This window comes from Pecten maximus, chromosome 15 (genome assembly GCF_902652985.1).
Source record: "Pecten maximus chromosome 15, xPecMax1.1, whole genome shotgun sequence".
NCBI lineage: Eukaryota > Metazoa > Mollusca > Bivalvia > Pectinida > Pectinidae > Pecten > Pecten maximus.
In genome coordinates this window covers 57,771-84,373 of record NC_047029.1, presented here as the reverse complement: position 1 = coordinate 84,373, position 26,603 = coordinate 57,771, and the positions used below count along the sequence as shown (strand labels likewise).

General features: G+C 37.2%; 1 protein-coding gene across 4 annotated transcripts in view; it reads left to right on the top strand.

The window, feature by feature from the left end:
* Nucleotides 1-26,603, top strand: part of LOC117344274 (SRC kinase signaling inhibitor 1-like) — an 89,513-nt gene that overhangs the window by 49,776 nt on the left and 13,134 nt on the right. For 2 of the 4 annotated variants that reach the window (XM_033906962.1, XM_033906965.1), the window contains 10 exons: nt 4,617-4,812; nt 5,839-6,037; nt 8,819-8,987; nt 9,508-10,021; nt 17,522-17,738; nt 18,578-18,738; nt 20,490-20,522; nt 23,869-24,050; nt 24,542-24,660; nt 26,316-26,446. In XM_033906962.1, coding sequence (XP_033762853.1) covers nt 4,617-4,812; nt 5,839-6,037; nt 8,819-8,987; nt 9,508-10,021; nt 17,522-17,738; nt 18,578-18,738; nt 20,490-20,522; nt 23,869-24,050; nt 24,542-24,660; nt 26,316-26,446 — 1,921 coding nt within the window. The remainder of the gene's footprint in view (nt 1-4,616; nt 4,813-5,838; nt 6,038-8,818; nt 8,988-9,507; nt 10,022-17,521; nt 17,739-18,577; nt 18,739-20,489; nt 20,523-23,868; nt 24,051-24,541; nt 24,661-26,315; nt 26,447-26,603) is intronic. The other 2 variants (XM_033906963.1, XM_033906964.1) reach the window with 2 other exon arrangements.

Genomic DNA, 26,603 nt, shown 5'->3' with positions numbered 1-26,603 from the left:
ACGAATACAAGTGTTGTATAATTCAAGTGTTGTATGACAAGTACAGATACATGAACATGTATGTGTGTTACTAGTACATATATATATAACTTAAGCTTAAAACTGTTGCCCTCCCCCTCCCCAAGTTTGCCAGTATTTCATAACAAAAATGACATTAATTGTTCCCTCAGGCCATTATCTCATTCTGTGTTACCTGTAACTGATACATGTACCTGGAATCAGATCCAATATGTTAGATCTTCAAAGCATTAGATACCTGCACACAGGTACATGTACAGAAATTTCAAGTATTTCAGTAAAGGAAGATGGAAGGTGTATTACAAGTATCAAATACCTTTGATAAACTTAAAATTTTGAAATGTAGAACTGTTATGATCACTTAATTACCAGTACATTCAAAGAATCTCTTTCTTTACATGTTAAATCAATGTTTAATCAATTTCTTTATGTGTTCAGGTTTCTGACTTTAAGCATTGGATGTATACGCATAGAATGTACAACATATATTATGGGCTGAATAAGGTTTTAATAAGCATAATATCACATCAAAAATGAAATTATGAATATGCTGCTTAATTTAATCTGATATTAAAACTACAATAAAAATTAAATATATCAAATTGAAAATGTTCAAGTAACGATAATTGTTTACAAATGTTTTATTATATATTTCATGTGATGAAAACAAAATTACTGGAATTATACATTTCAAAATATAAAGAACCAAAAGATAAATGAAACTAAAATGGCTTGAACAATTTAACTTAGTCAAGGATTTATAAAATAAATTTGTCTTCACAGTGTATAATTAACAAGAATAGAAAGGTTGAAATATAACATCAAACTAAACTTCCAAAACCTTTTTAATAACTCTTTGAATATAACTGCTAGATAGCCTTATATATACAGTACAGGTAAAAATCACAGGTAGCCTTGGGTACTGCCCATTACCTGTATGGGGGTTTTGCTGTTCATCGCCCTCTCTTAGGGTGTAGTGCACTACTAGTTTACCTGTAGTTTAAATGTAGTGCACTAGGTGTAAAGGTTAGCTTACACTCAACTGTATATAGCTTTGTATTGGAGAGTACACAATTAAATGTATGGTTGGGGCTGTCTGGAATACCTAGGGAATCTATATTGGCCTTGGAGAGTATATGATCACTAAAAGTAAATTTTCTTAGTTCCTACTACGGTAAATGTGATAGTTTAGAGAGTTAGATTAACCTAATTAACACTTACTTTATTAGAAAATCTGGAACCTGTATGAACCTAAAACTTTTATCGTCATCAATTCATAAAGTTTTATTAAATTATTAAATCTATTTGATATGTATCTGTGTTTTTTATAGCTCACAAAGATAGTAATAGCCAATCAGGATATTTTAGTGAAATAACTTTTTATATCTTATATTTTAATTAAGATAGCTACTAAGTTCTTTAGAAAACACATGTTAAAGTACATAAATGCATGTCTTGTATTGCTATTAAAATGTTTGGCATATGTTGTATATCAGGGTCATTACAATGTTTGGCATGTTGTAGATCATGGTCATTATAATGTTTGACATGTTTGGCAAACTGCAACTGTGGTTGAACTGACAAGCCCAGCATGCAGAATGTGCCAATTTAAAAGGATTTAACCTAACATGTAATTTATTGGCAGGACTTACAATAACATGTGTGTAAGTGTAAAAGATGAAGGGTTGGATGTCCATCAGCTGCTCATGATCGCAGATTGTCAGTTATCGTTTTTGATTAATTATTGTAGGCCAGGGTAAAGGAAGGAACCTGGGGTATGAGGAATCCAAAGTCTAAAGTTGTTTGTCTCCTAAAACATTCTGGAAGTAAAAAAATGTTTTCATGATAATTCATATACATCCATCATCTTTAGTTACTGTGTGGTCCGGTGAGACAGGTGGTCTCTGTTGACAGGTTTTAAAGAAAGGTGGTAACTGTGTGGTCCGGTGAGACAGGTGGTCTCTGTTGACAGGTTTTAATTAAAGGTGGTAACTGTGTGGTCTGGTGAGACAGTTGGTCTCTGTTGACAGGTTTTAATGAAAGGTGGTAACTGTGTGGTCTAGTGAGACAGGTGGTCTCTGTTGACAGGTTTTAATGAAAGGTGGTAACTGTGTGGTCCGGTGAGACAGGTGGTCTCTGTTGACAGGTTTTAAAGAAAGGTGGTAAGTGTGGTAAGTGTGTGGTCTGGTGAGACAGGTGGTCTCTGTTGACAGGTTTTAATTAAAGGTGGTAAGTGTGTGGTCTGGTGAGACAGGTGGTCTCTGTTGACAGGTTTTAATGAAAGGTGGTAGCTGTGTGGTCTGGTGAGACAGGTGGTCTCTGTTGACAGGTTTTAATGAAAGGTGGTAACTGTGTGGTCTGGTGAGACAGGTGGTCTCTGTTGACAGGTTTTAATTAAAGGTGGTAACTGTGTGGTCTGGTGAGACAGGTGGTCTCTGTTGACAGGTTTTAATGAAAGGTGGTCTTCCTTGAATAATGGTCACTGATGATAGGTTGTTTCAAGACAGAAATCTTCTTGAAATTTCTTGAATAGTGGACCCTGGAATCATTTACATCAGGATGGGAAAGGTCATCTCTTTCTGTGATCATGGAAAGCACAGGCCCCTTGATTTGTGATGAAGGTAACATACTTTTTGAGGTATACAAATCTCAATTAAGCAATGATGTTTTATTAAGCTACATGAAAGTGAGAACTCTACTATATAGTTATCAACACTAGTAAATGTCATACAGTCGACTGTATTTGGCAAGGTTCCAGCATGGCTGTAGTTGATGAAGATAGTGTAACAGTTTGTAATCCGGCTATTCTTCTCTAGGAGATAATGTATCTACAGTTTCTGTGTGATTGATAGGTTACCAAGGAGAGTGTATCTCCCAGTGTGACAGCAGGGAAATTTAAAGGTGCTGGTAATCACTTAAAGTGGTATGCTTCTTACACTTTCCACTGATAGAGTTGTTTCCCTTTTGTTTTCTACCAATATCTGTCATCATTTGTTGTGTTCCATAATTCATATAATTTGTTGTGTACCATAATCTGCCATCATTTGTTGTGTTCCCTAAATCATATAATTTGTTGTGTACCATAATCTGTCATCATTCGTTGTGTTCCATAAATCATATAATTTGTTGTGTACCATAATCTGTCATCATTTGTTGTGTTCCATAAATCATATAATTTGTTGTGTACCATAATCTGTCATCATTTGTTGTGTTCCATAAATCATATAATTTGTTGTGTACCATAATCTGTCATCATTTGTTGTGTTCCATAAATCATATAATTTGTTGTGTACTGGCCATAATGTGTCATCATTTGTTGTGTATACCATAATGTGTCATCATTTGTTGTGTATACCATAATGAGTCATCATTTGTTGTGTATACCATAATGTGTCATCATTTGTTGAATTTAGTTGTTAATGTTGCAACAAATCTTGTGAATTTTTATATCAGCAGTTGTTTATTGCATCTTCTTTTCCCTAATAAACCTTACAAATAAGAACAGTTCCAAACTCCGTATGGAGATGAGATCTGTCTAGCTGCCTTCAATATGTCCTTGTTTCAACCATCTCGGGGCTATTTTAGGATGTGATCCGCCATCTTTGGTGTCTGTGGCTATATATCTGGGTTCTAGTTTCATCAGCATTATAAGTTTGATTTATATCAAAAATATACATCTAAACTATCTTTGTTCAAAAATACTGAAACAGCAAATATAACAATATGACAGTATGATGAATTTGAATCACATCATGTAAATCTTACTCTAATAAAAATAGAAATAGACGAATCTCTCCGGTACAGAACAGACTTAGTAGAGTACTTTAAGGGGGAGTTTCCCAATGAAGGGAGTGAACAATTTAGGGTGGTCATACAGAGCTTCAGGATTTGTTAGAAATATTTCAGATGTTGAATCTGAATGTTTCTAAGGAGTGGATATATATGAAGCTGTTTGTTTCTGTGGAGATTCAGTCAGATTACCAGACTAGGAAACAAAATCTACCAGAGTAACGAACAATGACAGTGTTATGTCAATTTATCTGATAGATAGAAATCTGTAAGTGTTGTATGTATAAACAAAGGCGTATTGTTGGTCATGATCAACATGATACATAGTCGACCTGCCATTAAAGAAGAAATCTGAATGGTCTTTATTATAGCTGATTTACAGTCTGCGATGGGGTGCAGACTTTAAACTGAATGCTCAGGATCATGAAGCGATTTTTGCCAGAAGCATTATCTATAAAATTTTTACATAATCTCTATGTTTAGCTGTTTGAGTTCCTGCTGTAAGAAGTGAAATACATTAAAGCTATACTGAGATATACTTGGTAGATAGCATTAATGATCTGGATTTCAATCTTATTCCAGTTTTAAACTTTCCTGTGATTGTATTTACAGTCAGAGCAATTTGAGATGTCCATGTAGTTCAAAGATTTAGAAATATTTCTTTTTACCTCCAGAGAAACCTAACTACATGTATATGGTGCTTCCTCTTCAGTGTTCTAGAGCATTGTCTTCAGGTTTGAGAAGGATCAACACATCAGAATGCTAGAATGGCCTTGACCTTAAAGCTTTCCTAAACCTGTCTATTTCAGGGTCGGAGGACTCGCGACCCAGCACGTAGAGCTACAGTGGTAACCTATAATCCTGGGAGTGTGTCCGGAGAATATGAGGATTCGGACACCATGTCCAATATTGAGGGACCGGTCAGTAATTTCTCCAGAGGCGGGTACATGCGGTCAAGTCTTCCCATCGTGCGGTCACCCCCAAACACCTATGAACGGCCTATGGGTAAGTTGATGAAGCCATTAACTGCTAACTTTTTGAGGAAAAAAACAACATCATTGCTATGATCTTAGATAAGAAGGGATATTTTGACATGTTTTGAAATTTTGATTAAATTTTGAGTCTATCACTCTCATCTGTTATCATATATTAAGATGCCATGGTAGACTTAACAGCTGGAAGATAGAGAGTTATTCCCCCTTTGATTAGTTTAGCACTACTAAAAGAATCTAATATGGGAATCAAGCTTAATAGTTCAAGGTTTAAGACACCTACCTCCTACATCAGATGAGTTGATTTAATGCCCTCTGGGCTTATTGCTGTATAAGAACATTTACATTGTGTCATCATTATTTATACAGCTAGGGTGGCACATTTTTTCTGTTGTAGAATTTCTCACAAATATTACTGTTATAATTATAAATTATGAAGATTTGAAATGTATTATCTTAATTGGTAGATTGTAGATATAAAAAAAGTACAAACATAAATTCATATATTTATAATCAGATGTGTCCTAGTAGAGACATTTGCCTGTGTACAAAGGTGTATTCATGTGTGGAGACTTTAAGTGGTTAGTGGCCCTAGATTTATCTTTTTATGTTTATTCTCGGTGTACTGCAGACCATGGAACATTTAACAAAAAACTACACTATATGAGTCATATGATGTTTTATATTATTATGACAGAAATTCATTTCAGTGTCTCTATATAAAATTAGCTTTGGACACTTCTTGGTTCTTAATAAATTCTAAGTGAAGCTTTCTTTAGTTAAAGCTATTAAAATGAAATAATAACTTTAACAGAGAATAGTAACAATGAAATTAAATTGTCTTTTTTTTATTTGGCTATTACTGTTTTATTGGAGGCCTGTTAGGTATTGTAAATGTCTGTCAGACTTTGTCTAATTACATAGAAAACAATTAATTATGTTTCCTTCCAGAATTGTGATTTCTAAGGAGAAATTGGAAATGAGGAAATTTTGGATTAAATTATTGCATTTTGAAAAAGAATTTAAATGTACTTTTCAGGATTCGTGTTTCTTATTTACCGAGAGGAAACACGACGTGCTGTGTTACCCAATGAAATCACCCACCTCGATACAGTGCGGGCCATGTTTGTACGGGCATTTCCACAGAAACTAAACCTGGAAATATTGGAGTCGCCCCGCAGAAAGATCTACATCTTAGAAACAAAAAGTTCTATTTACTACCAACTGGAAGATTTACGGTAATTATCTCCCCTTTACAAATGACAGTTTGTTACAGTAATTATCTCCCCTTTACAAATGACAATTTATGTTTAAGTTGTAGTAATTGTCTCCCCTTTACAAATGACAATTTATGTTTAAGTTGTAGTAATTGTCTCCCCTTTACAAATGACAATTTATGTTTTAGTTACAGTAATTATCTCCCCTTTACAAATGACAGTTTGTTTTAGTTACAGTAATTATCTCCCCTTTACAAATGACAATTTATGTTTTAGTTACAGTAATTATCTCCCCTTTACAAATGACAGTTTGTTTTAGTTACAGTAATTATCTCCCCTTTACAAATGACAGTTTGTTTTAGTTACAGTAATTATCTCCCCTTTACAAATGACAGTTTATGTTTTAGTTACAGTAATTGTCTCCCCTTTACAAATGACAGTTTATGTTTTAGTTGTAGTAATTATCTCCCCTTTACAAATGACAATTTATGTTTTAGTTACAGTAATTATCTCCCCTTTACAAATGACAATTTATGTTTTAGTTACAGTAATTATCTCCCCTTTACAAATGACAGTTTATGTTTTAGTTACAGTAATTGTCTCCCCTTTACAAATGACAGTTTATGTTTTAGTTGTAGTAATTATCTCCCCTTTACAAATGACAGTTTATGTTTTAGTTGTAGTTATTATCTCCCCTTTACAAATGACAATTTATGTTTTAGTTACAGTAATTGTCTCCCCTTTACAAATGACAGTTTATGTTTTAGTTGTAGTTATTATCTCCCCTTTACAAATGACAATTTATGTTTTAGTTACAGTAATTATCTCCCCTTTACAAATGACAGTTTATGTTTTAGTTACAGTAATTATCTCCCCTTTACAAATGACAGTTTGTTTTAGTTACAGTAATTATCTCCCCTTTACAAATGACAATTTATGTTTTAGTTACAGTAATTATCTCCCCTTTACAAATGACAGTTTGTTTTAGTTACAGTAATTATCTCCCCTTTACAAATGACAATTTATGTTTTAGTTACAGTAATTATCTCCCCTTTACAAATGACAGTTTGTTTTAGTTACAGTAATTATCTCCCCTTTACAAATGACAGTTTATGTTTTAGTTACAGTAATTGTCTCCCCTTTACAAATGAAAGTTTATGTTTTAGTTGTAGTAATTATCTCACCTTTACAAATGACAATTTATGTTTTAGTTACAGTAATTATCTCCCCTTTACAAATGACAGTTTATGTTTTAGTTACAGTAATTGTCTCCCCTTTACAAATGACAGTTTATGTTTTAGTTGTAGTAATTATCTCCCCTTTACAAATGACAATTTATGTTTTAGTTACAGTAATTATCTCCCCTTTACAAATGACAGTTTATGTTTTAGTTACAGTAATTATCTCCCCTTTACAAATGACAGTTTGTTTTAGTTACAGTAATTATCTCCCCTTTACAAATGACAATTTATGTTTTAGTTACAGTAATTATCTCCCCTTTACAAATGACAGTTTGTTTTAGTTACAGTAATTATCTCCCCTTTACAAATGACAGTTTATGTTTTAGTTACAGTAATTGTCTCCCCTTTACAAATGACAGTTTATGTTTTAGTTGTAGTAATTATCTCCCCTTTACAAATGACAGTTTATGTTTAAGTTGAGGTAATTATCTCCCCTTTACAAATGACAATTTATGTTTTAGTTACAGTAATTATCTCCCCTTTACAAATGACAATTTATGTTTAAGTTGAGGTAATTATCTCCCCTTTACAAATGACAGTTTATGTTTTAGTTGTAGTAATTATCTCCCCTTTACAAATGACAGTTTATGTTTTAGTACAGCTTGTAATATTATTCTAATACTAGAAGGAAATTGGCTGAATCTTTTTTGTGAAAATTATAGTCTAATTTTTCTTTTTGAATATTTTTATTTAAAGTCATAGGATTTGTAATCATGACAATTTTAAGACGGATTTAACATTCCCTTGGGTATTGATTTCAAAGTCACTTCCGTTTAGGATTTTATGGGCTAGGTTAAAATCACACGCAGTCCCAGATAGAATTCCTATTTAATATTGTATATCTCAGAAATTTATGATTTGCTGTTTAATTTTTTTAGAACTATTGAAAAAACAATGTGTTTTACTTAAATTGGAACCAACACTTTAGTGTAATGGAGTGTGATGTCATTATGAATCTGTTTCAAAAACTTGGCTTAATTATCAGGCAGTTTTAAACATGAAAAACTCAATATCCTCACAATTTAGTGGTTTTGTTGAATCTCTAGATGTCTAAAGTATCCGACAGTTTTAGGCATGCCTCTGATGTCATCACAATAAAAAGTATGAAGAAATTCTTCCGAAAAGTTATTTGGAATCCTGGATACCTGTATGATATTGTTATCCTTGTAGGTTTAACAATATGACCTCTGACCCTGTCTAAAAGTCTATTGGGAGTCCTCGATACCTGTATGATATTGTTATCCTTGTAGGTTTAACAATATGACCTCTGACCCTGTCTAAAAGTCTATTGGGAGTCCTCGATACCTGTATGATATTGTTATCCTTGTAGGTTTAACAATATGACCTCTGACCCTGTCTAAAAGTCTATTGGTAGTCCTGGAAACCTGTATGATATTGTTATCCTTGTAGGTTTAACAATATGACCTCTGACCCTGTCTAAAAGTCTATTGGTAGTGCTGGATATACCTGTATGATATTGTTATCCTTGTCGGTTTAACAATATGACCTCTGACCTTGTTTTTGACCTTGACTTCCATATATTTGACTGTCAACATTGCAGGGACATCCGAGACCGAGCGGTACTGAAGATTCATGAATGTGACAGTTTTGAGCCCCAGAAGATCAAGGAGCCAGCCCCAGAGATAAGGGGCAAGCTTGTGCAGCCCCCAGCGGGACAGAGGGGACCAGGGTTCCCTGGGGAGTCACCAGCTACAGCCATCACCGACCATGTAAATATTCTACCCCCTGTCAGGAAACAGTTTTTCAATCTGCTAGTTCTTATCATAATCTATTGGATCTGTATCACTGTTTTTAAACAACCAACAATCATTTAACTGTATAGAATTGAGGTCTGCCCTGCAGAAACTGCTGCACTTCACTGATGTCACTATAACACATTATTGAAACACTACCATAAACTGACAATCAACTTTAGTAAATTAAATAATAAAATCAAAAAGATAATTCTTGCTGTAGATATTAAATACTGATGACAAATTGAATAACCCTATGGCCATCAGAATCGATCAAATCGTGCTGTCTTTAGTAACAAACATGTTGATATATCAGAATGATTTGCAGCATGTTTATAATTCTTGTTCAGATGTTTAAGGAAAACATAAACTATCAAAGTTTCTGCTGTCCTGAGTATTCAGTACTGTCCAGTGGTAGCCAATGATCAGGCTACTAAACTGCTTCACTGGCCGGGTGGTTATCAGTAGGTTTGATAATCCATTGTTAACTTTACAGGTACGGAAAGCCCAGACAATGCCTGCTAGTATGGCTCATTCTTATCCAACTTACGTGGAAATGGAGTATGAAAGGCCAAGATCGCAAACACCTGACCCTGCCCGTATGTCGAGGGGTCAAGGGTCATCATCCGGGACATATGGCAGAGTCATGTACCAGTCTCCAGAGCGCCAACTTTCACTTGAGCGACCTAACTTGAGACCTATTCCAGAAAACCATCAGATGCATAATGGCTACATTCCCAACAACAAGGTTTCCTATGATGATACAGATGGCCGCAACCAACCTATATATGGCCATTTGCAGAGCAGTCGAAGTCAGCCTCCACCTGGGGACCCCTTACGGAGAGCCCTTTCCCCACCCCCAACTGGTGCAATTTCGCAGGACTATGACCATTTTCGAGCACCAGGAGGGCCAGCACCGGGAGCACCACCTCAGACATATGTCGCCCATGGGACACGAGCTAGCAGTGTGTCAGCACCACAGAGGGCTACAGGCCCGGGGACAGACCCCAGTATGTACAAGTAAAAATCAACCAAGGTTATCAGATTTCCTTTTCATTAAAATCTGAAACCCACCTTTCTAATCTGTTCACTCCTGTTTCACCTTGGTCTCAGCAAATAAAATCCATCTACACCGGCATGATTTTATTAAGACAACAGTTATGCCCCACTTTGATTTTTGATTTCACAAAAGAGACAAAATGATCTTTTTCTGTCTGAATCAGCAAGATAATATTTTATTTTGAAATTTGTAGGTCTTCAGATATTCGATGAAATTTATAAAAGATTTGACCAGAAGGAATCCATAGATTCTGAGGTTCCTTGTAATGTATTTTTCAACAGTTTGGTAACTTTTGGTATTCCTTAATTCCTGTGCAGAATTGATCATTATACTCAACTGTCTGTGGAGTTCATTGAAAACAAGTTTTAAAGCAGGTGACATATAGGTAACACTATGTCATCTGCACTGAGGTTTCAGTGTGATAACTCAAGTTCCCCTAGGCTGCATGATCATATTCAAACTTCATGCAGATCTTCCTTACCAGAAGTGCTCAGTGCTTTTCAGGTCTCAGAAGAGTAAAGGTCAAGGTCACTGATACTAAAAATAGAAAATTTGTTATGATAAGTCAAGTTCCTTTGGGGCACATCAAACTCAATTTACATGCACAAATGACAAATTGATTTTACTGTCAAGGTCACTGTTACCATAAATAGAAAATCTGTTTCCATGCAATAACTCCAGTTCTCTTGAGCTGATCAAGCTCAAACTTCTTGAGGTGCTCATTTACCGAAAGTTCCTTCTCTGTATTGCTGAATTCAAAGCATTTTTGAATGATGCTGGTCTTGCTTACTCTAACACTATTTATTTATTGCTGTGAAAGTAGTTAAGATAGTCAAAATGTCTTAAAAAATCAGCTCTAACCATGAAAACAGACATATATCTCCTGACTGTATTTATGTGAGTTGAACTATCTCCTGACTGTATGTCTGTGAGGTGATATCTCCCCTGAATGTACGTCTGTGAAGTGAACTATCTCCTGACTGTATGTCTGTGAGGTGATATTTCCTGACTGTACGTCTGTGAGGTGATATTTCCTGACTGTACGTCTGTGAGGTGATATTTCCTGACTGTACGTCTGTGAGGTGATATCTCCTGACTGTACGTCTTTGAGGTGATATCTCCTGACTGTATGTCTGTGAGGTGATATCTACTGACTACATCTGTGAGGTGATATCTCCTGACTGTATGTCTGTGAGGTGATATCTCCTGACTGTATGTCTGTGAGGTGATATCTACTGACTGTATGTCTGTGAGGTGATATCTCCTGACTGTACGTCTGTGAGGTGATATCTCCTGACTGTACATCTGTGAGGTGATATCTCCTGACTGTACATCTGTGAGGTGAACTATCTCCTGACTGTACGTCTGTGAGGTGAACTATCTCCTGACTGTGAACTATCTCCTGACTGTACGTCTGTGAGGTGAACTATCTCCTGACTGTACGTCTGTGAGGTGATATTTCCTGACTGTACATCTGTGAGGTGATATCTCCTGACTGTACATCTGTGAGGTGAACTATCTCCTGACTGTACGTCTGTGAGGTGAACTATCTCCTGACTGTACGTCTGTGAGGTGAACTATCTCCTGACTGTATGTCTGTGAGGTGATATATCCTGACTGTACGTCTGTGAGGTGATGTCTCCTGACTGTACGTCTGTGAGGTGAACTATCTCCTGACTGTACGTCTGTGAGGTGAACTCTCTCCTGACTGTACGTCTGTGAGGTGAACTATCTCCTGACTGTATGTCTGTGAGGTGAACTATCTCCTGACTGTACGTCTGTGAGGTGAACTATCTTCTGACTGTACGTCTGTGAGGTGAACTATCTCCTGACTGTATGTCTGTGAGGTGATGTCTCCTGACTGTACGGCTGTGAGGTGAACTATCTTCTGACTGTATGTCTGAGGTGATATCTCCTGACTGTACGTCTGTGAGGTGAACTATCTCCTTACTCTATGTCTGTGAGGTGATATATCCTGACTGTATGTCTGTGAGGTGATATCTCCTGACTGTATGTCTGTGAGGTGAACTATCTCCTGACTGTACCTCTGTGAGGTGAACTATCTCCTGACTGTATGTCTGAGGTGATATCTCCTGACTGTACGTCTGGGAGGTGATATCTCCTGACTGTATGTCTGTGAGGTGAACTATCTCCTGACTGTACGTCTGTGAGGTGATATCTCCTGACTGTACGTCTGTGAGGTGATATCTCCTGACTGTATGTCTGTGAGGTGAACTATCTCCTGACTGTACGTCTGTGAGGTGATATCTCCTGACTGTACATCTGTGAGGTGAACTATCTCCTGACTGTACGTCTGTGGGTGAACTATCTCCCTGACTGTATGTCTGTGAGGTGAACTATTCTCCTGACTGTATGTCTGTGAGGTGAACTATCTCCTGACTGTACGTCTGTGAGGTGAACTATCTCCTGACTGTACGTCTCTGAGGTGAACTATCTCCTGACTGTACATCTGTGAGGTGATATCTCCTGACTGTATGTCTGTGAGGTGAACTATCTCCTGACTGTATGTCTGTGAGGTGAACTATCTCCTGACTGTATGTCTGTGAGGTGAACTATCTCCTGACTGTATGTCTGTGAGGTGAACTATCTCCTGACTGTACGTCTGTGAGGTGAACTATCTCCTGACTGTACGTCTGTGGGGTGAACTATCTCCTGACTGTATGTCTTTGAGGTGAACTATCTCCTGACTGTACGTCTGTGAGGTGAACTATCTCCTGACTGTACGTCTGTGAGGTGAACTATCTCCTGACTGTACGTCTGTGAGGTGAACTATCTCCTGACTGTACGTCTGTGAGGTGAACTATCTCCTGACTGTACGTCTGTGAGGTGATATCTCCTGACTGTACATCTGTGAGGTGAACTATCTCCTGACTGTACGTCTGTGGGGTGAACTATCTCCTGACTGTATGTCTGTGAGGTGAACTATTTCCTGACTGTATGTCTGTGAGGTGAACTATCTCCTGACTGTACGTCTGTGAGGTGAACTATCTCCTGACTGTACGTCTCTGAGGTGAACTATCTCCTGACTGTACATCTGTGAGGTGATATCTCCTGACTGTATGTCTGTGAGGTGAACTATCTCCTGACTGTATGTCTGTGAGGTGAACTATCTCCTGACTGTATGTCTGTGAGGTGAACTATCTCCTGACTGTATGTCTGTGAGGTGAACTATCTCCTGACTGTACGTCTGTGAGGTGAACTATCTCCTGACTGTACGTCTGTGAGGTGAACTATCTCCTGACTGTACGTCTGTGAGGTGATATCTCCTGACTGTATGTCTGTGAGGTGAACTATCTCCTGACTGTACGTCTGTGAGGTGAACTATCTCCTGACTGTACGTCTGTGAGGTGAACTATCTCCTGACTGTACGTCTGTGAGGTGATATCTCCTGACTGTACGTCTGTGAGGTGAACTATCTCCTGACTGTACGTCTGTGAGGTGAACTATCTCCTGACTGTACGTCTGTGAGGTGAACTATCTCCTGACTGTACGTCTGTGAGGTGATATCTCCTGACTGTACGTCTGTGAGGTGAACTATCTCCTGGAGGTGAACTTTCTCCTGACTGTACATCTGTGAGGTGATATCTCCTGACTGTATGTCTGTGAGGTGAACTATCTCCTGACTGTACGTCTGAGGTGAACTATCTCCTGACTGTACGTCTGTGAGGTGATATCTCCTGACGGTATGTCTGTGAGGTGAACTATCTCCTGACTGTACGTCTGAGGTGAACTATCTCCTGACTGTACGTCTGTGAGGTGAACTATCTCCTGACTGTACGTCTGTGAGGTGAACTATCTCCTGACTGTACGTCTGTGAGGTGAACTATCTCCTGACTGTACGTCTGTGAGGTGAACTATCGCCTGACTGTATGTCTGTGAGGTGATATCTCCTGACTGTACGTCTGTGAGGTGAACTATCTCCTGACTGTACGTCTGTGGGGTGAATTATCTCCTGACTGTACGTCTGTGAGGTGAACTATCTCCTGACTGTACGTCTGTGAGGTGAACTATCTCCTGACTGTGTGTCTGTGAGGTGATATCTCCTGACTGTGTGTCTGTGAGGTGATATCTCCTGACTGTGTGTCTGTGAGGTGATATCTACTGACTACATCTGTGAGGTGATATCTCCTGACTGTATGTCTGTGAGGTGATATCTACTGACTGTATGTCTGTGAGGTGATGTCTCCTGACTGTACATCTGTGAGGTGAACTATCTCCTGACTGTACGTCTGTGAGGTGAACTATCTCCTGACTGTACGTCTGTGAGGTGAACTATCTCCTGACTGTACGTCTGTGAGGTGATATATCCTGACTGTACGTCTGTGAGGTGATGTCTCCTGACTGTACGTCTGTGAGGTGAACTATCTCCTGACTGTACGTCTGTGAGGTGAACTATCTCCTGACTGTATGTCTGTGAGGTGAACTATCTCCTGACTGTACGTCTGTGAGGTGAACTATCTTCTGACTGTACGTCTGTGAGGTGAACTATCTCCTGACTGTATGTTTGTGAGGTGATGTCTCCTGACTGTACGGCTGTGAGGTGAACTATCTCCTGACTGTACGTCTGTGAGGTGATGTCTCCTGACTACGTCTGTTAGGTGATGTCTCCTGACTGTATGTCTGTGAGTTGAACTATCTCCTGACTGTATGTCTGTGAGGTGAACTATCTCCTGACTGTACGTCTGTGGGGTGATGTCTCCTGACTGTACGTCTGTGAGGTGATGTCTCCTGACTGTACGTCTGTGAGTTGAACTATCTCCTGACTGTATGTCTGTGAGGTGATATCTCCTGACTGTACGTCTGTGGGGTGATGTCTCCTGACTGTACGTCTGTGAGGTGATATCTCCTGACTGTACGTCTGTGAGGTGATATCGCCTGACTGTATGTCTGTGAGGTGAACTATCTCCTGACTGTATGTCTGTGAGTTGAACTATCGCCTGACTGTATGTCTGTGAGGTGATATCTCCTGACTGTACGTCTGTGAGGTGATATCTACTGACTGTATGTCTGTGAGGTGATATCTCCTGACTGTATGTCTGTGGGGTGATGTCTCCTGACTGTATGTCTGTGAGGTGATATCTCCTGACTGTATGTCTGTGAGGTGATATCTCCTGACTGTACCTCTGTGAGGTGATATCTCCTGACTGTACGTCTGTGAGGTGATATCTCCTGACTGTATGTCTGTGAGGTGAACTATCTCCTGACTGTACGTCTGTGAGGTGATATCTCCTGACTGTATGTCTGTGAGGTGATATCTCCTGACTGTACGTCTGTGAGGTGATGTCTCCTGACTGTATGTCTGTGAGGTGAACTATCTCCTGACTGTATGTCTGTGAGGTGAACTATCTCCTGACTGTATGTCTGTGAGGTGATGTCTCCTGACTGTATGTCTGTGAGGTGAACTATCTCCTGACTGTTCGTCGGTGAGGTGAACTATCTCCTGACTGTACATCTGTGAGGTGAACTATCTCCTGACTGTATGTCTGTGAGGTGATATCTCCTGACTGTACTTCTGTGAGGTGAACTATCTCCTGACTGTATGTCTGTGAGGTGATATCTCCTGACTGTACTTCTGTGAGGTGAACTATCTCCTGACTGTACGTCTGTGAGGTGATATCTCCTGACTGTACATCTGTGAGGTGATATCTCCTGACTGTACGTCTGTGAGGTGATATCTCCTGACTGTATGTCTGTGAGGTGAACTATCTCCTGACTGTACGTCTGTGAGGTGAACTATCTCCTGACTGTACGTCTGTGAGGTGATATCTCCTGACTGTATGTCTGTGAGGTGAACTATCTCCTGACTGTACGTCTGTGAGGTGATATCTCCTGACTGTATGTCTGTGAGGTGAACTATCTCCTGACTGTACGTCTGTGAGGTGAACTATCTCCTGACTGTACGTCTGTGGGGTGAACTATCTCCTGACTGTACGTCTGTGAGGTGATATCTCCTGACTGTATGTCTGTGAGGTGATGTCTCCTGACTGTATGTCTGTGGGGTGAACTATCTCCTGACTGTATGTCTGTGAGGTGAACTATCTCCTGACTGTACATCTGTGAGGTGATATCTCCTGACTGTATGTCTGTGAGGTGAACTATCTTCTGACTGTATGTCTGAGGTGATATCTCCTGACTGTACGTCTGTGAGGTGAACTATCTCCTTACTCTATGTCTGTGAGGTGATATATCCTGACTGTATGTCTGTGAGGTGATATCTCCTGACTGTATGTCTGTGAGGTGAACTATCTCCTGACTGTACCTCTGTGAGGTGAACTATCTCCTGACTGTATGTCTGAGGTGATATCTCCTGACTGTACGTCTGGGAGGTGATATCTCCTGACTGTATGTCTGTGAGGTGAACTATCTCCTGACTGTACGTCTGTGAGGTGATATCTCCTGACTGTACGTCTGTGAGGTGATATCTCCTGACTGTATGTCTGTGAGGTGAACTATCTCCTGACTGTACGTCTGTGAGGTGATATCTCCTGACTGTACGTCTGTGAGGTGATATCTCCTGACTGTACGTCTGTGAGGTGAACTATCTCCTGACTGTATGTCTGTGAGGTGATATCTCCTGACTGTACGTCTGTGAGGTGAACTATCTCCTGACTGTACGTCTGTGAGGTGAACTATCTCCTGACTGTACGACTGTGAGGTGAACTATCTCCTGACTGTACGTCTGTGAGGTGAACTATCTCCTGACTGTACGTCTGTGAGGTGATATCTCCTGACTGTACATCTGTGAGGTGAACTATCTCCTGACTGTACGTCTGTGGGGTGAACTATCTCCTGACTGTATGTCTGTGAGGTGAACTATTTCCTGACTGTATGTCTGTGAGGTGAACTATCTCCTGACTGTACGTCTGTGAGGTGAACTATCTCCTGACTGTACGTCTCTGAGGTGAACTATCTCCTGACTGTACGTCTGTGAGGTGATATCTCCTGACTGTATGTCTGTGAGTTGAACTATCTCCTGACTGTATGTCTGTGAGGTCAACTATCTCCTGACTGTATGTCTGTGAGGTGAACTATCTCCTGACTGTACGTCTGTGAGGTGAACTATCTCCTGACTGTACGTCTGTGGGGTGAACTATCTCCTGACTGTATGTCTTTGAGGTGAACTATCTCCTGACTGTACGTCTGTGAGGTGAACTATCTCCTGACTGTACGTCTGTGAGGTGAACTATCTCCTGACTGTACGTCTGTGAGGTGATATCTCCTGACTGTACGTCTGTGAGGTGATATCTCCTGACTGTACGTCTGTGGGGTGAACTATCTCCTGACTGTACGTCTGTGAGGTGATATCTCCTGACTGTACGTCTGTGAGGTGAACTATCTCCTGACTGTACGTCTGTGAGGTGAACTATCTCCTGACTGTACGTCTGTGAGGTGATATCTCCTGACTGTACGTGTGTTCTTTGTTTTGTAGGACAAGCCATGCATAACAACCGCCATTCTTTAGCTTTCACTCCTATGGCTGATAAAACAGTATCTCCCACCAAACCTCCTGTCACAAACGGAGTCCCGAGATCTCAGAGTTACAGAGTTGTCCCAGACACGGAGAGATCAGTACCTTTACCACAGCGACCACGCAGCGTGACCCCTCAACCTGTGCCGCCTGATGTAGACTCAAAGTATGATGATTGGTAAAGGGCAAAATAATACTCTCTCGATGTTGTTTATTTGTAGATGAAAAAATAATACACTCTCAATGGTGTACATTTGTAGATGGCAAAATAATACACTCTCAATGGTGTACATTTGTAGATGGCAAAATAATACTCTCTCAATGGTGTACATTTGTAGATTGAAAAATAATACTCTCTCAATGTTGTATATTTGTAGATGGAAAAATAATACAATCTTAATGGTGTACATTTGTAGATGGAAAAATAATACTCTCTCAATGGTGTACATTTGTAGATGGAAAAATAATACACTCTAATGGTGTACATTTGTAGATGGAAAAATAATACACTCTTAATGGTGTACATTTGTAGATGGAAAAAAATACACTCTTAATGGTGTACATTTGTAGATGGAAAAATAATACTCTCTCAATGGTGTACATTTGTAGAGGGAAAAATAATACACTCTTAATGTTGTATATTTGTAGATGGAAAAATAATACACTCTCAATGGTGTACATGTCCTGTTATAATGTCCAACTAATGTGATTTTGACATGATTTATTATATTCTGCATGATATTAGATATTAAATATGGATGATGTGTAAGATGCTTCTTTTCCATATTTTTCATTTATTTAACAATGTTGAATAATATAATGATTTAGTCAAGTAACTGGGAATTGAATTAATAGTTATAGTGTATGATATTACAAATCAAGGGAGGTAATTCTTGTTATATGTATTGTAGTCATTCAGGAACGATCCAACCTAGGGTTAAGTTGGTCACTGACACATTTCATATACTTGTGTAATTAACATTTGTCTCAGACACTATCTTGTTTCCATGGTAACAGGTTTCGTATGGACAAGATGGAGGCACAGATTGCAAATCTGGCTGCTTGGGTACAGACAGCTGTGGTTTCCACCAACTCCAGTCGTGCCAGTAGTGTCCGAAGTGGAGCTAGCACTACTCCATCTGACATCGCTGGCTCACAGTTTGGGAGCACACCTGGAAGTAAGTTTCAGAGATCATATAGGTCACCACAGAGGTCATGCAAGGATCACATATAGAAAACAAGATTAAAAGGTTCTGAACAGTGACATACAGGGTTATAAGAGGTCATTAGGTGTCATATAGAGGTCATTAGGTTAACCTTATTTGGTATGAGTTAAACAAGTTTATAGATATTTCATGAAATCAGTTATAAGAGGTCACACAGAGGTCATGTCAAGGTCACAAAGATATAGATTTGTCAAAATGTGAGTCACTTGGCTGAGGGTTTCAAAGCATGGCTTTTAATTTATACTTTTATTCAATGAATGGCAAAGTCATAATCTGGGGTCACGGGTCATTATTGGATAGCATATGATATATCAGGGTCACATAAGGTCATAGAATGTGTGGGCTAAGGGTTCAGTTTCATCAGTATGTACCGTATTCATTTAAAAATTTCATATTTGTTGAAAATATGACATAATTTTTGTTGATTTCTTAAATATCTTCTTTAATCATGTCAATTTTGCACCTTTTGATTACACCAATGTTGTTTAATTTTATTCAAATGTGTTGTTTTATTCCAACTTATATAGAGATAGTTTTACTTCCTACAATCCATAACTAATTTATAGGTAATATCCACGTGCATCAAATAAACTATAATACTGTCAGATATATGTCAACAATTTCATGATCGAGAAAATGTGGCATGGAGTTAGAGTAATTCAACCAACAACTTTCAAATTATTTGGAGCATGAGGTTATAATTCTGAAAGCTACTAACCATTTCACTGCTTCATCAACATGATAAGACCTGGTTTATGAAACAAATCATTTTATTTAAAAAAAAATAAGATCAAGGCATATTTTTATATCTTTTTTATTTTTTTTATATTTTGTCTGCTCATATTTTTTTTATTAGTTTTTCACTTATATTTATGGAACAAAATCTATATGCACTGGTTTGAGTTTTTTTTTCAACCCTGTAAGCATGATCCGTATTGTTTGGTGAATTTTAATTGATCATGTACATTTTTTTGGCAAAAAACATTAGTCATACAATTGTAAACCTGATAGCTTGTCTTAAGATTTCAGAATTTTAAGTCTATTTTATTACTTGTCCACACTGATGAAAATATTCAAAATTAAATCATTATTTAACAAGGAATTTCTTTTTAAAAGTAAAAATATTTGATTATATTATCTTGGTAAAATTTAATAAATGTCTAATGCATGAAACATGAATGAGTACATAATTTTTTTTTTTACAGTTTCAAATAGTCATTTTGATCAAACACAGCAAAAAAATCACTACATGTAAAAGTTAATATATACTGTTACTGTTTTTAGAGATTCTCATTATAACAGTGTATTTAAAGTAAAGAGTAAGTAGGTGTCACAGAAAAACTCAGATGTCCATTTAGGAAGGAGATTCTGTTTAGGATGTATATATATAGTGATATTTAGAATTGACATCAATATTAACAAGAGGCTGTCAAGGCAAATAGAATTAGCTCTCAGTTATTCAAAATTTCAAGTCAGTGAAGATTGTAAATTATTTGTCTTTTGTATGGAAAGTTGCATATTATGATGTGCAAAATTAAAAATGTTAAGAATACAAAGTTTCATAGTATTAAATTACTGAGTGTATTGGTATTTTTTTCAAATCTAAAAAAAATGAAAAAAGGTCAAGTTATCAAATTTTTAACAGCTGGGTGAGTTTGGCTTGGATCTGGTTTTCCACATGCATGTGCCTTTTTACTTTTCAGAGGTAGAAGAGGAAGGTGAATTTGAAACCAAAGGTATACCACAGTGTAACACTGAGGCACCTCTCGCCTTGTTCACATATTGTAGTCTGTTCTGGGATTTTCACTTATCAACTTTTTTTGAGAAAAAAAAATATAAACATACTTGGGTATAGAAACAATAATTGAAGAGTCATGGATTGTTTAGGTTTTCTGTGATTTTAAAATAAATGCAATATTTTTAAAAAGAAAAATTTTAAAAAACATTTTAAATCTTCCCTGCAAATATTTCTCAATTTAAGCAATTTCATCCCATTGTATAAAGTGGAATAAAAATTTCTAAAATAGTAAAAATAGGACTTTTTTATCAAAAAAACAAAATCAATATCTTCAGTTTTTGATTAATTAAAAAAAAAAATGCTTCATATAATATATTTTGATTGTTTTTAATTGCCAAAAAGTTAAATTGTGAAAGAAAAGAACAGACTGAATATTTACTTCTGTCAACCTCTTTTCAGATTAAGGGTGTATGCTGCCATTATATTAAGGTTGCCTCCCCTTGAAATGAAACAAAGCAACTTTTAATAAAAATTTTTTTTACTGTTTTCTGCCGAGCTCTTTTTTAAGGTAGCATACATCCTTAAGGAATTTCTGTTTCTATTTTCACCTTTGCACCATAGTGAGTTATGCAGATTGACCTGAAGATTAGGAAATTTATTAAACTTTAAATCGAAAACAAATTAGAAGTGAAAATATTGAATCCAAGTGGTAAGATGGTGTTCAGCTGGTTCACTTATACAGTGCCATCATTTTAAACTTAATATAAGTTTAAAAAATAAGTCACAACTGAACCTCTTTTGACAAAATTCTGGAGCCACCACTGAGGTCATTCACAATAATTCTCTCTTGCATGACTTTTACAAACTGCTGTATTCAACTACTTCAAAGTATCATAGATAAACTTCAAATGCAATTTTTTTTCATTCAACAGCATTTCTTTACAGTCCCTGAAAACCCTTTGAAAAAACTATTATCATATATTATAGTTTTAGGTGGTTGAATACAGTTTTCAGTGATAAAATTCCTTATCTTAATTTCTATCTTTTTGTCTTTTTGTGTTATCCTTGAGCTTACAAACAATATCTGATTAGTCTTGACCTTTGTTTGGGAATATGATTATATAATTGTTTATGTGTGCACTGATATAAGATACGTATGTTATGATGTCTAATTAGAGTATGAGACACATATGTTGCCTATACATGTATATAATTATGTTGGTATGTACCTTCCCATTTCTGGACCACAAAACTACACTCCTGCCTATCAGTCATCTTGTGTTTTATTGGCCTCTTCATGTTGACCATCAGTCATCTATAATATAATATCTATATAAAATATTTAATTGTTTGAAAAACTTGTTATATATACTCAAAAAATAATCAGAATAAAATCTGATTTAAAATATCCACCACATTTCTTAAAATATATGAAAAAATGAAATATCAGAAATTCTTAATTTGATGGAAACTAAATGTATCAGTTTTGATTTTTTTGATTTTTTTTTTTTTTAATAATAGATTAAAAACTACGTACATTTGTATGATATTTCAAAATGACCTCTATTAGATAACTAAAACGAACTTTTATTAGATAACTAAAATGACCTTGGAAAAAGCTAGCCCACAAGAAAACTTTATGTTAGTATTTTGTTAAAAGTGTATTGGATAAAATTGAGTTGCAGAGCGACACATGTAAAATGTAGTGTGTTGATTATGACAGTATAAAACAATCACTTTGTTTTGTATCAACATTTGAAACTCTGCCATTTCCCCACAGACATAATGAGAAATATCCTTAAACCCCGCTCAACACATCAAAAAGGAGGTTATCAGATGGAGGTCAAACTCTGGAGGAGCTAGAAAGAAGAACTTTAATGTTTTAATGTTCATTTTCAGATATATATCTTTATACTCTGAGGCATTTTGACAGAATCTTTAATGCGTTAGTAAAGATCTTTTGGATAATAGTTGATTTCTCTGGAGGTGTAGAGATATTACAATCATCAGGTGGATTAATAAATAGATGTCACTTTATTTTACATTATATTTCTATTCTCTACTTAATCAATATTTGCAGCTCAGAAAAGCTAAAATATATATGTATATACTTAGCATGCCTTTAGTCTGGATTTCTTATATAATTCTGTTTTCTGAAATTGTCTTAAAGTTGATAACAATCATGATAAAAAAAAAAAATTCTTCAATTTGATTAAAACAAAATCAATTTGGTATACACATTATACAGCATGGAGTTTAGATTTGTCTGTCTCCTCTCTGCTCCATGGAGTTCTAGATCTGTCTGTCTCTCTCCTCCATGGAGTTCTAGATCTGTCTGTCTCTCCACCACTCCATAGAGTTCTAGATCTGTCTGTCTCTCTGCTCCATGGAGTTCTAGATCTGTCTGTCTCTCTGCTCCATGGAGTTCTAAATCTGTCTGTCTCTCCACCACTCCATGGAGTTCTAGATCTGTCTGTCTCTCCACCACTCCATGGAGTTCTAGATCTGTCTGTCTCTCTCCTCCATGGAGTTCTAGATCTGTCTGTCTCTCCACCACTCCATAGAGTTCTAGATCTGTCTGTCTCTCTGCTCCATGGAGTTCTAGATCTGTCTTTCTCTCTGCTCCATGGAGTTCTAAATCTGTCTGTCTCTCCACCACTCCATGGAGTTCTAGATCTGTCTGTCTCTCCACCACTCCATGGAGTTCTAGATCTGTCTGTCTCTCTGCTCCATGGAGTTCTAGATCTGTCTGTCTCTCCACCACTCCATGGAGTTCTAGATCTGTCTGTCTCTCCACCACTCCATGGAGTTCTAGATCTGTCTGTCTCTCTCCTCCATGGAGTTCTAGATCTGTCTGTCTCTCCACCACTCCATGGAGTTCTAGATCTGTCTGTCTCTCTGCTCCATGGAGTTCTAGATCTGTCTGTCTCTCTTCCACTTCTGTTCTTTAGCGATTCCATCGATTCCATCTCTAGCATGAATCCAATAGCATGCCTAGTGTTTTTTACCTGGAAAAATAAATACAAAAAAAATGATGTCCTCTTTTAACTTTCCATGTTAGATGATCTGTAGTTAAGATGTTTTCTGGGGTTTTATTTAGGAGTAATGTCATAGTTACCATGGCAAACGGAATTTGGCGATAAAACAGGTCCATTTAAATAAACAACAGAACAAAACTGTTCCTTTAAGTGAACAGAAATACAAAATGTTATTTAACTGCTATTGTATCATCATGTAACATAAAAAGTTATTACCTATTGTAATATGATGAAGTAAGTATGATATAATACCGTACACTCCGTTTATATTGGACATTATTATTAATATGTTGATTAACTCCACAGGTTTATCCGATCTTTCGACTGCCTCACAAACGACCTTGACCCCGGGAATTAAAGAGGGAATCCTCAATATCAAGAAGCAGACGACAGAACTGCGCTCTGATTTACGTAATATACGACGTCTCCACCAACTGAACAAGGAATGCATACAAGAGTCGATTCAAGAGACATTACAGAAAATTACCGTAAGGACAGTTTTATTTAGTATTTGAAGTTGTGAATCAGTCAAACTTGTCTCTGCAAAACAGCATAATAACTAGAATTGATTGGAAGGAGAAAGTCGTGGTTTCATTTCTGCCTGGTACTGTCTGTTAAGAATACAGCATACATTATGTACATGCTTTACATTTGCATTTTAAGTTTAAAGATTTTACATGATATGTAAAATACATGTATATACAAAAAAGTTTGACTTTTCTCCATGTCCAGTTATATATATTTATACATGGTTAGCGATACACCTGTAGTACAGACAAGTAAATTGTCAAATTTTCGAATTCAATAATTTACTTGAAGTTGTCCATACTGTCAATATTACTCCATTGATCTACTTTTATACACATCCAGAAAATGTCTGGAGTACCTATGTTAGACTGTAGTTATTACTTACTACACCCTATATATATATAATTATCTGTATTGCATAAACATTCAGAAATCTTGTACATGTTTACAGAAAGTGCTGTCATCTGTACCAGGTACAGAAAACCAAGTACTACGAAAACAACGCAGTGAAACAGATGTCCATTTGAAGTCCTATGTCAGTGACAAAGCTATGGCCTTTAGGGAACTCAGGTAGGACCATACTGTTCAAGCCCTGTCAAAAAGTGGTCAGATGTGGCCCTGTCACAAAGTGGTGAGATGTGGCCCTGTCACAAAGTGGTCAGATGTGGCCCTGTCACAAAGTGGTCAGATGTGGCCCTGTCACAAAGTGGTCAGATGTGGCCCTAGCAGTCACAAAGTGGTCAGACGCAATTAGTGTAACCATTTGTCTGTCTGTCCATCCATTTGTCTGTGAAAAATTTAGTTAGAATATTAGTAGAAAAAGATTTATACACAAAATTACCAATAGTTCTTCAATCAAAGGGAAACAACTCTTCTACTTCAGACCATGATAGTGTATCTCTACATGCTTGTTTAAAGGTCAAGCTAAGATGATGGAACTCAGCTATATCAATATAACATCTATGTTTAAAGGTCAAGCTAAGATGATGGAACTCAGCTATATCAATATAACATCTATGTTTAAAGGTCAAGCTAAGATGATGGAACTCAGCTATATCAATATAACATCTATGTTTAAAGGTCAAGCTAAGATGATGGAACTCAGCTATATCAATATAACATCTATGTTTAAAGGTCAAGCTAAGATGATGGAACTCAGCTATATCAATAAAACATCTATGTTTAAAGGTCAAGCTAAGATGATGGAACTCAGCTATATCAATATAACATCTATGTTTAAAGGTCAAGCTAAGATGATGGAACTCAGCTATATCAATATAACATCTATGTTTAAAGGTCAAGCTAAGATGATGGAACTCAGCTATATCAATATAACATCTATGTTTAAAGGTCAAGCTAAGATGATGGAACTCAGCTATATCAATATAACATCTATGTTTAAAGGTCAAGCTAAGATGATGGAACTCAGCTATATCAATATAACATCTATACCTTCCATATATTCTATACTTTAACTGTAGCAGACCAGAACATTTCCAAGGAATCCTCCTATAATGATATATATCAACAATGTATATATATATATATAACTTAGCAACACAAATGACGAAGGAAGACAACTTTTTGACTCGTGCCCTGACTGGGCCTCGAACTCACGATCTACTGCACCCAATCGCCTAGCCAGAAATACCCGCAGCTTATACCGCTGCGCCACATCGGCGTTCTTAAAAAAGAATGTTTCAATGGCGCATTGATGGTCGGCCCGATACCCTGACATGATCATTGTGGAAGTCATCTATAAGATGATATGAATACCTGGATCGCAATGTATTTACATACATGGAAATGAATTGTACATATATTATATATATTTCTCTCGGTACAACTACGACAGGAAATTCAAATCTATATCTTCGGATCACCAACACATAGTGTATATGATACATTGTACTAATAAATAGATATATAACTCAGCAACACAAATGACGAAGGAAGACAACTTTTTGACTCATGCCCTGACTGGGCCTCGATATATATATACAGATATGTGTTCTTCTTAGTATAGGTTTAAATGAGATATTTTTTTCTAGCATGTGCTATATATTTCATCTCCAAAATAGTTTGAATTTTCTTCAGTAATTTAGATAACAAAAAAGTGATAAATAGTCTGCAGATATAATAAGAATAAAAATGACAAAATTTGCTGCAAATACTATTGAAATTCTTTTGACCTGAAAGTTTGATTTTGTTTTTCTGACCTTTAGTGACCTTGAGGCATGTGTGGAAGAACTTCGGTTTGACGTTTTGTCAAGGCATTGTCTCGTCAACATGGCTGATGTGGAGGGTATGGCCCTTCTTCTCAGTCAGGTGGCTCGGTGTCTGGGAGAACTCAAAGGTAAGAACTAAGTTACTGAGGTCAAAGTGTTCACTTGGTTCAAAAGGTTAGCACTATAGCTTATTGGTAGGTCAAAGGTGACTACTATAGCTTATTGGTAGGTCAAAGGTGACTACTATAGCTTATTGGTAGGTCAAAGGTGACTACTATAGCTTAT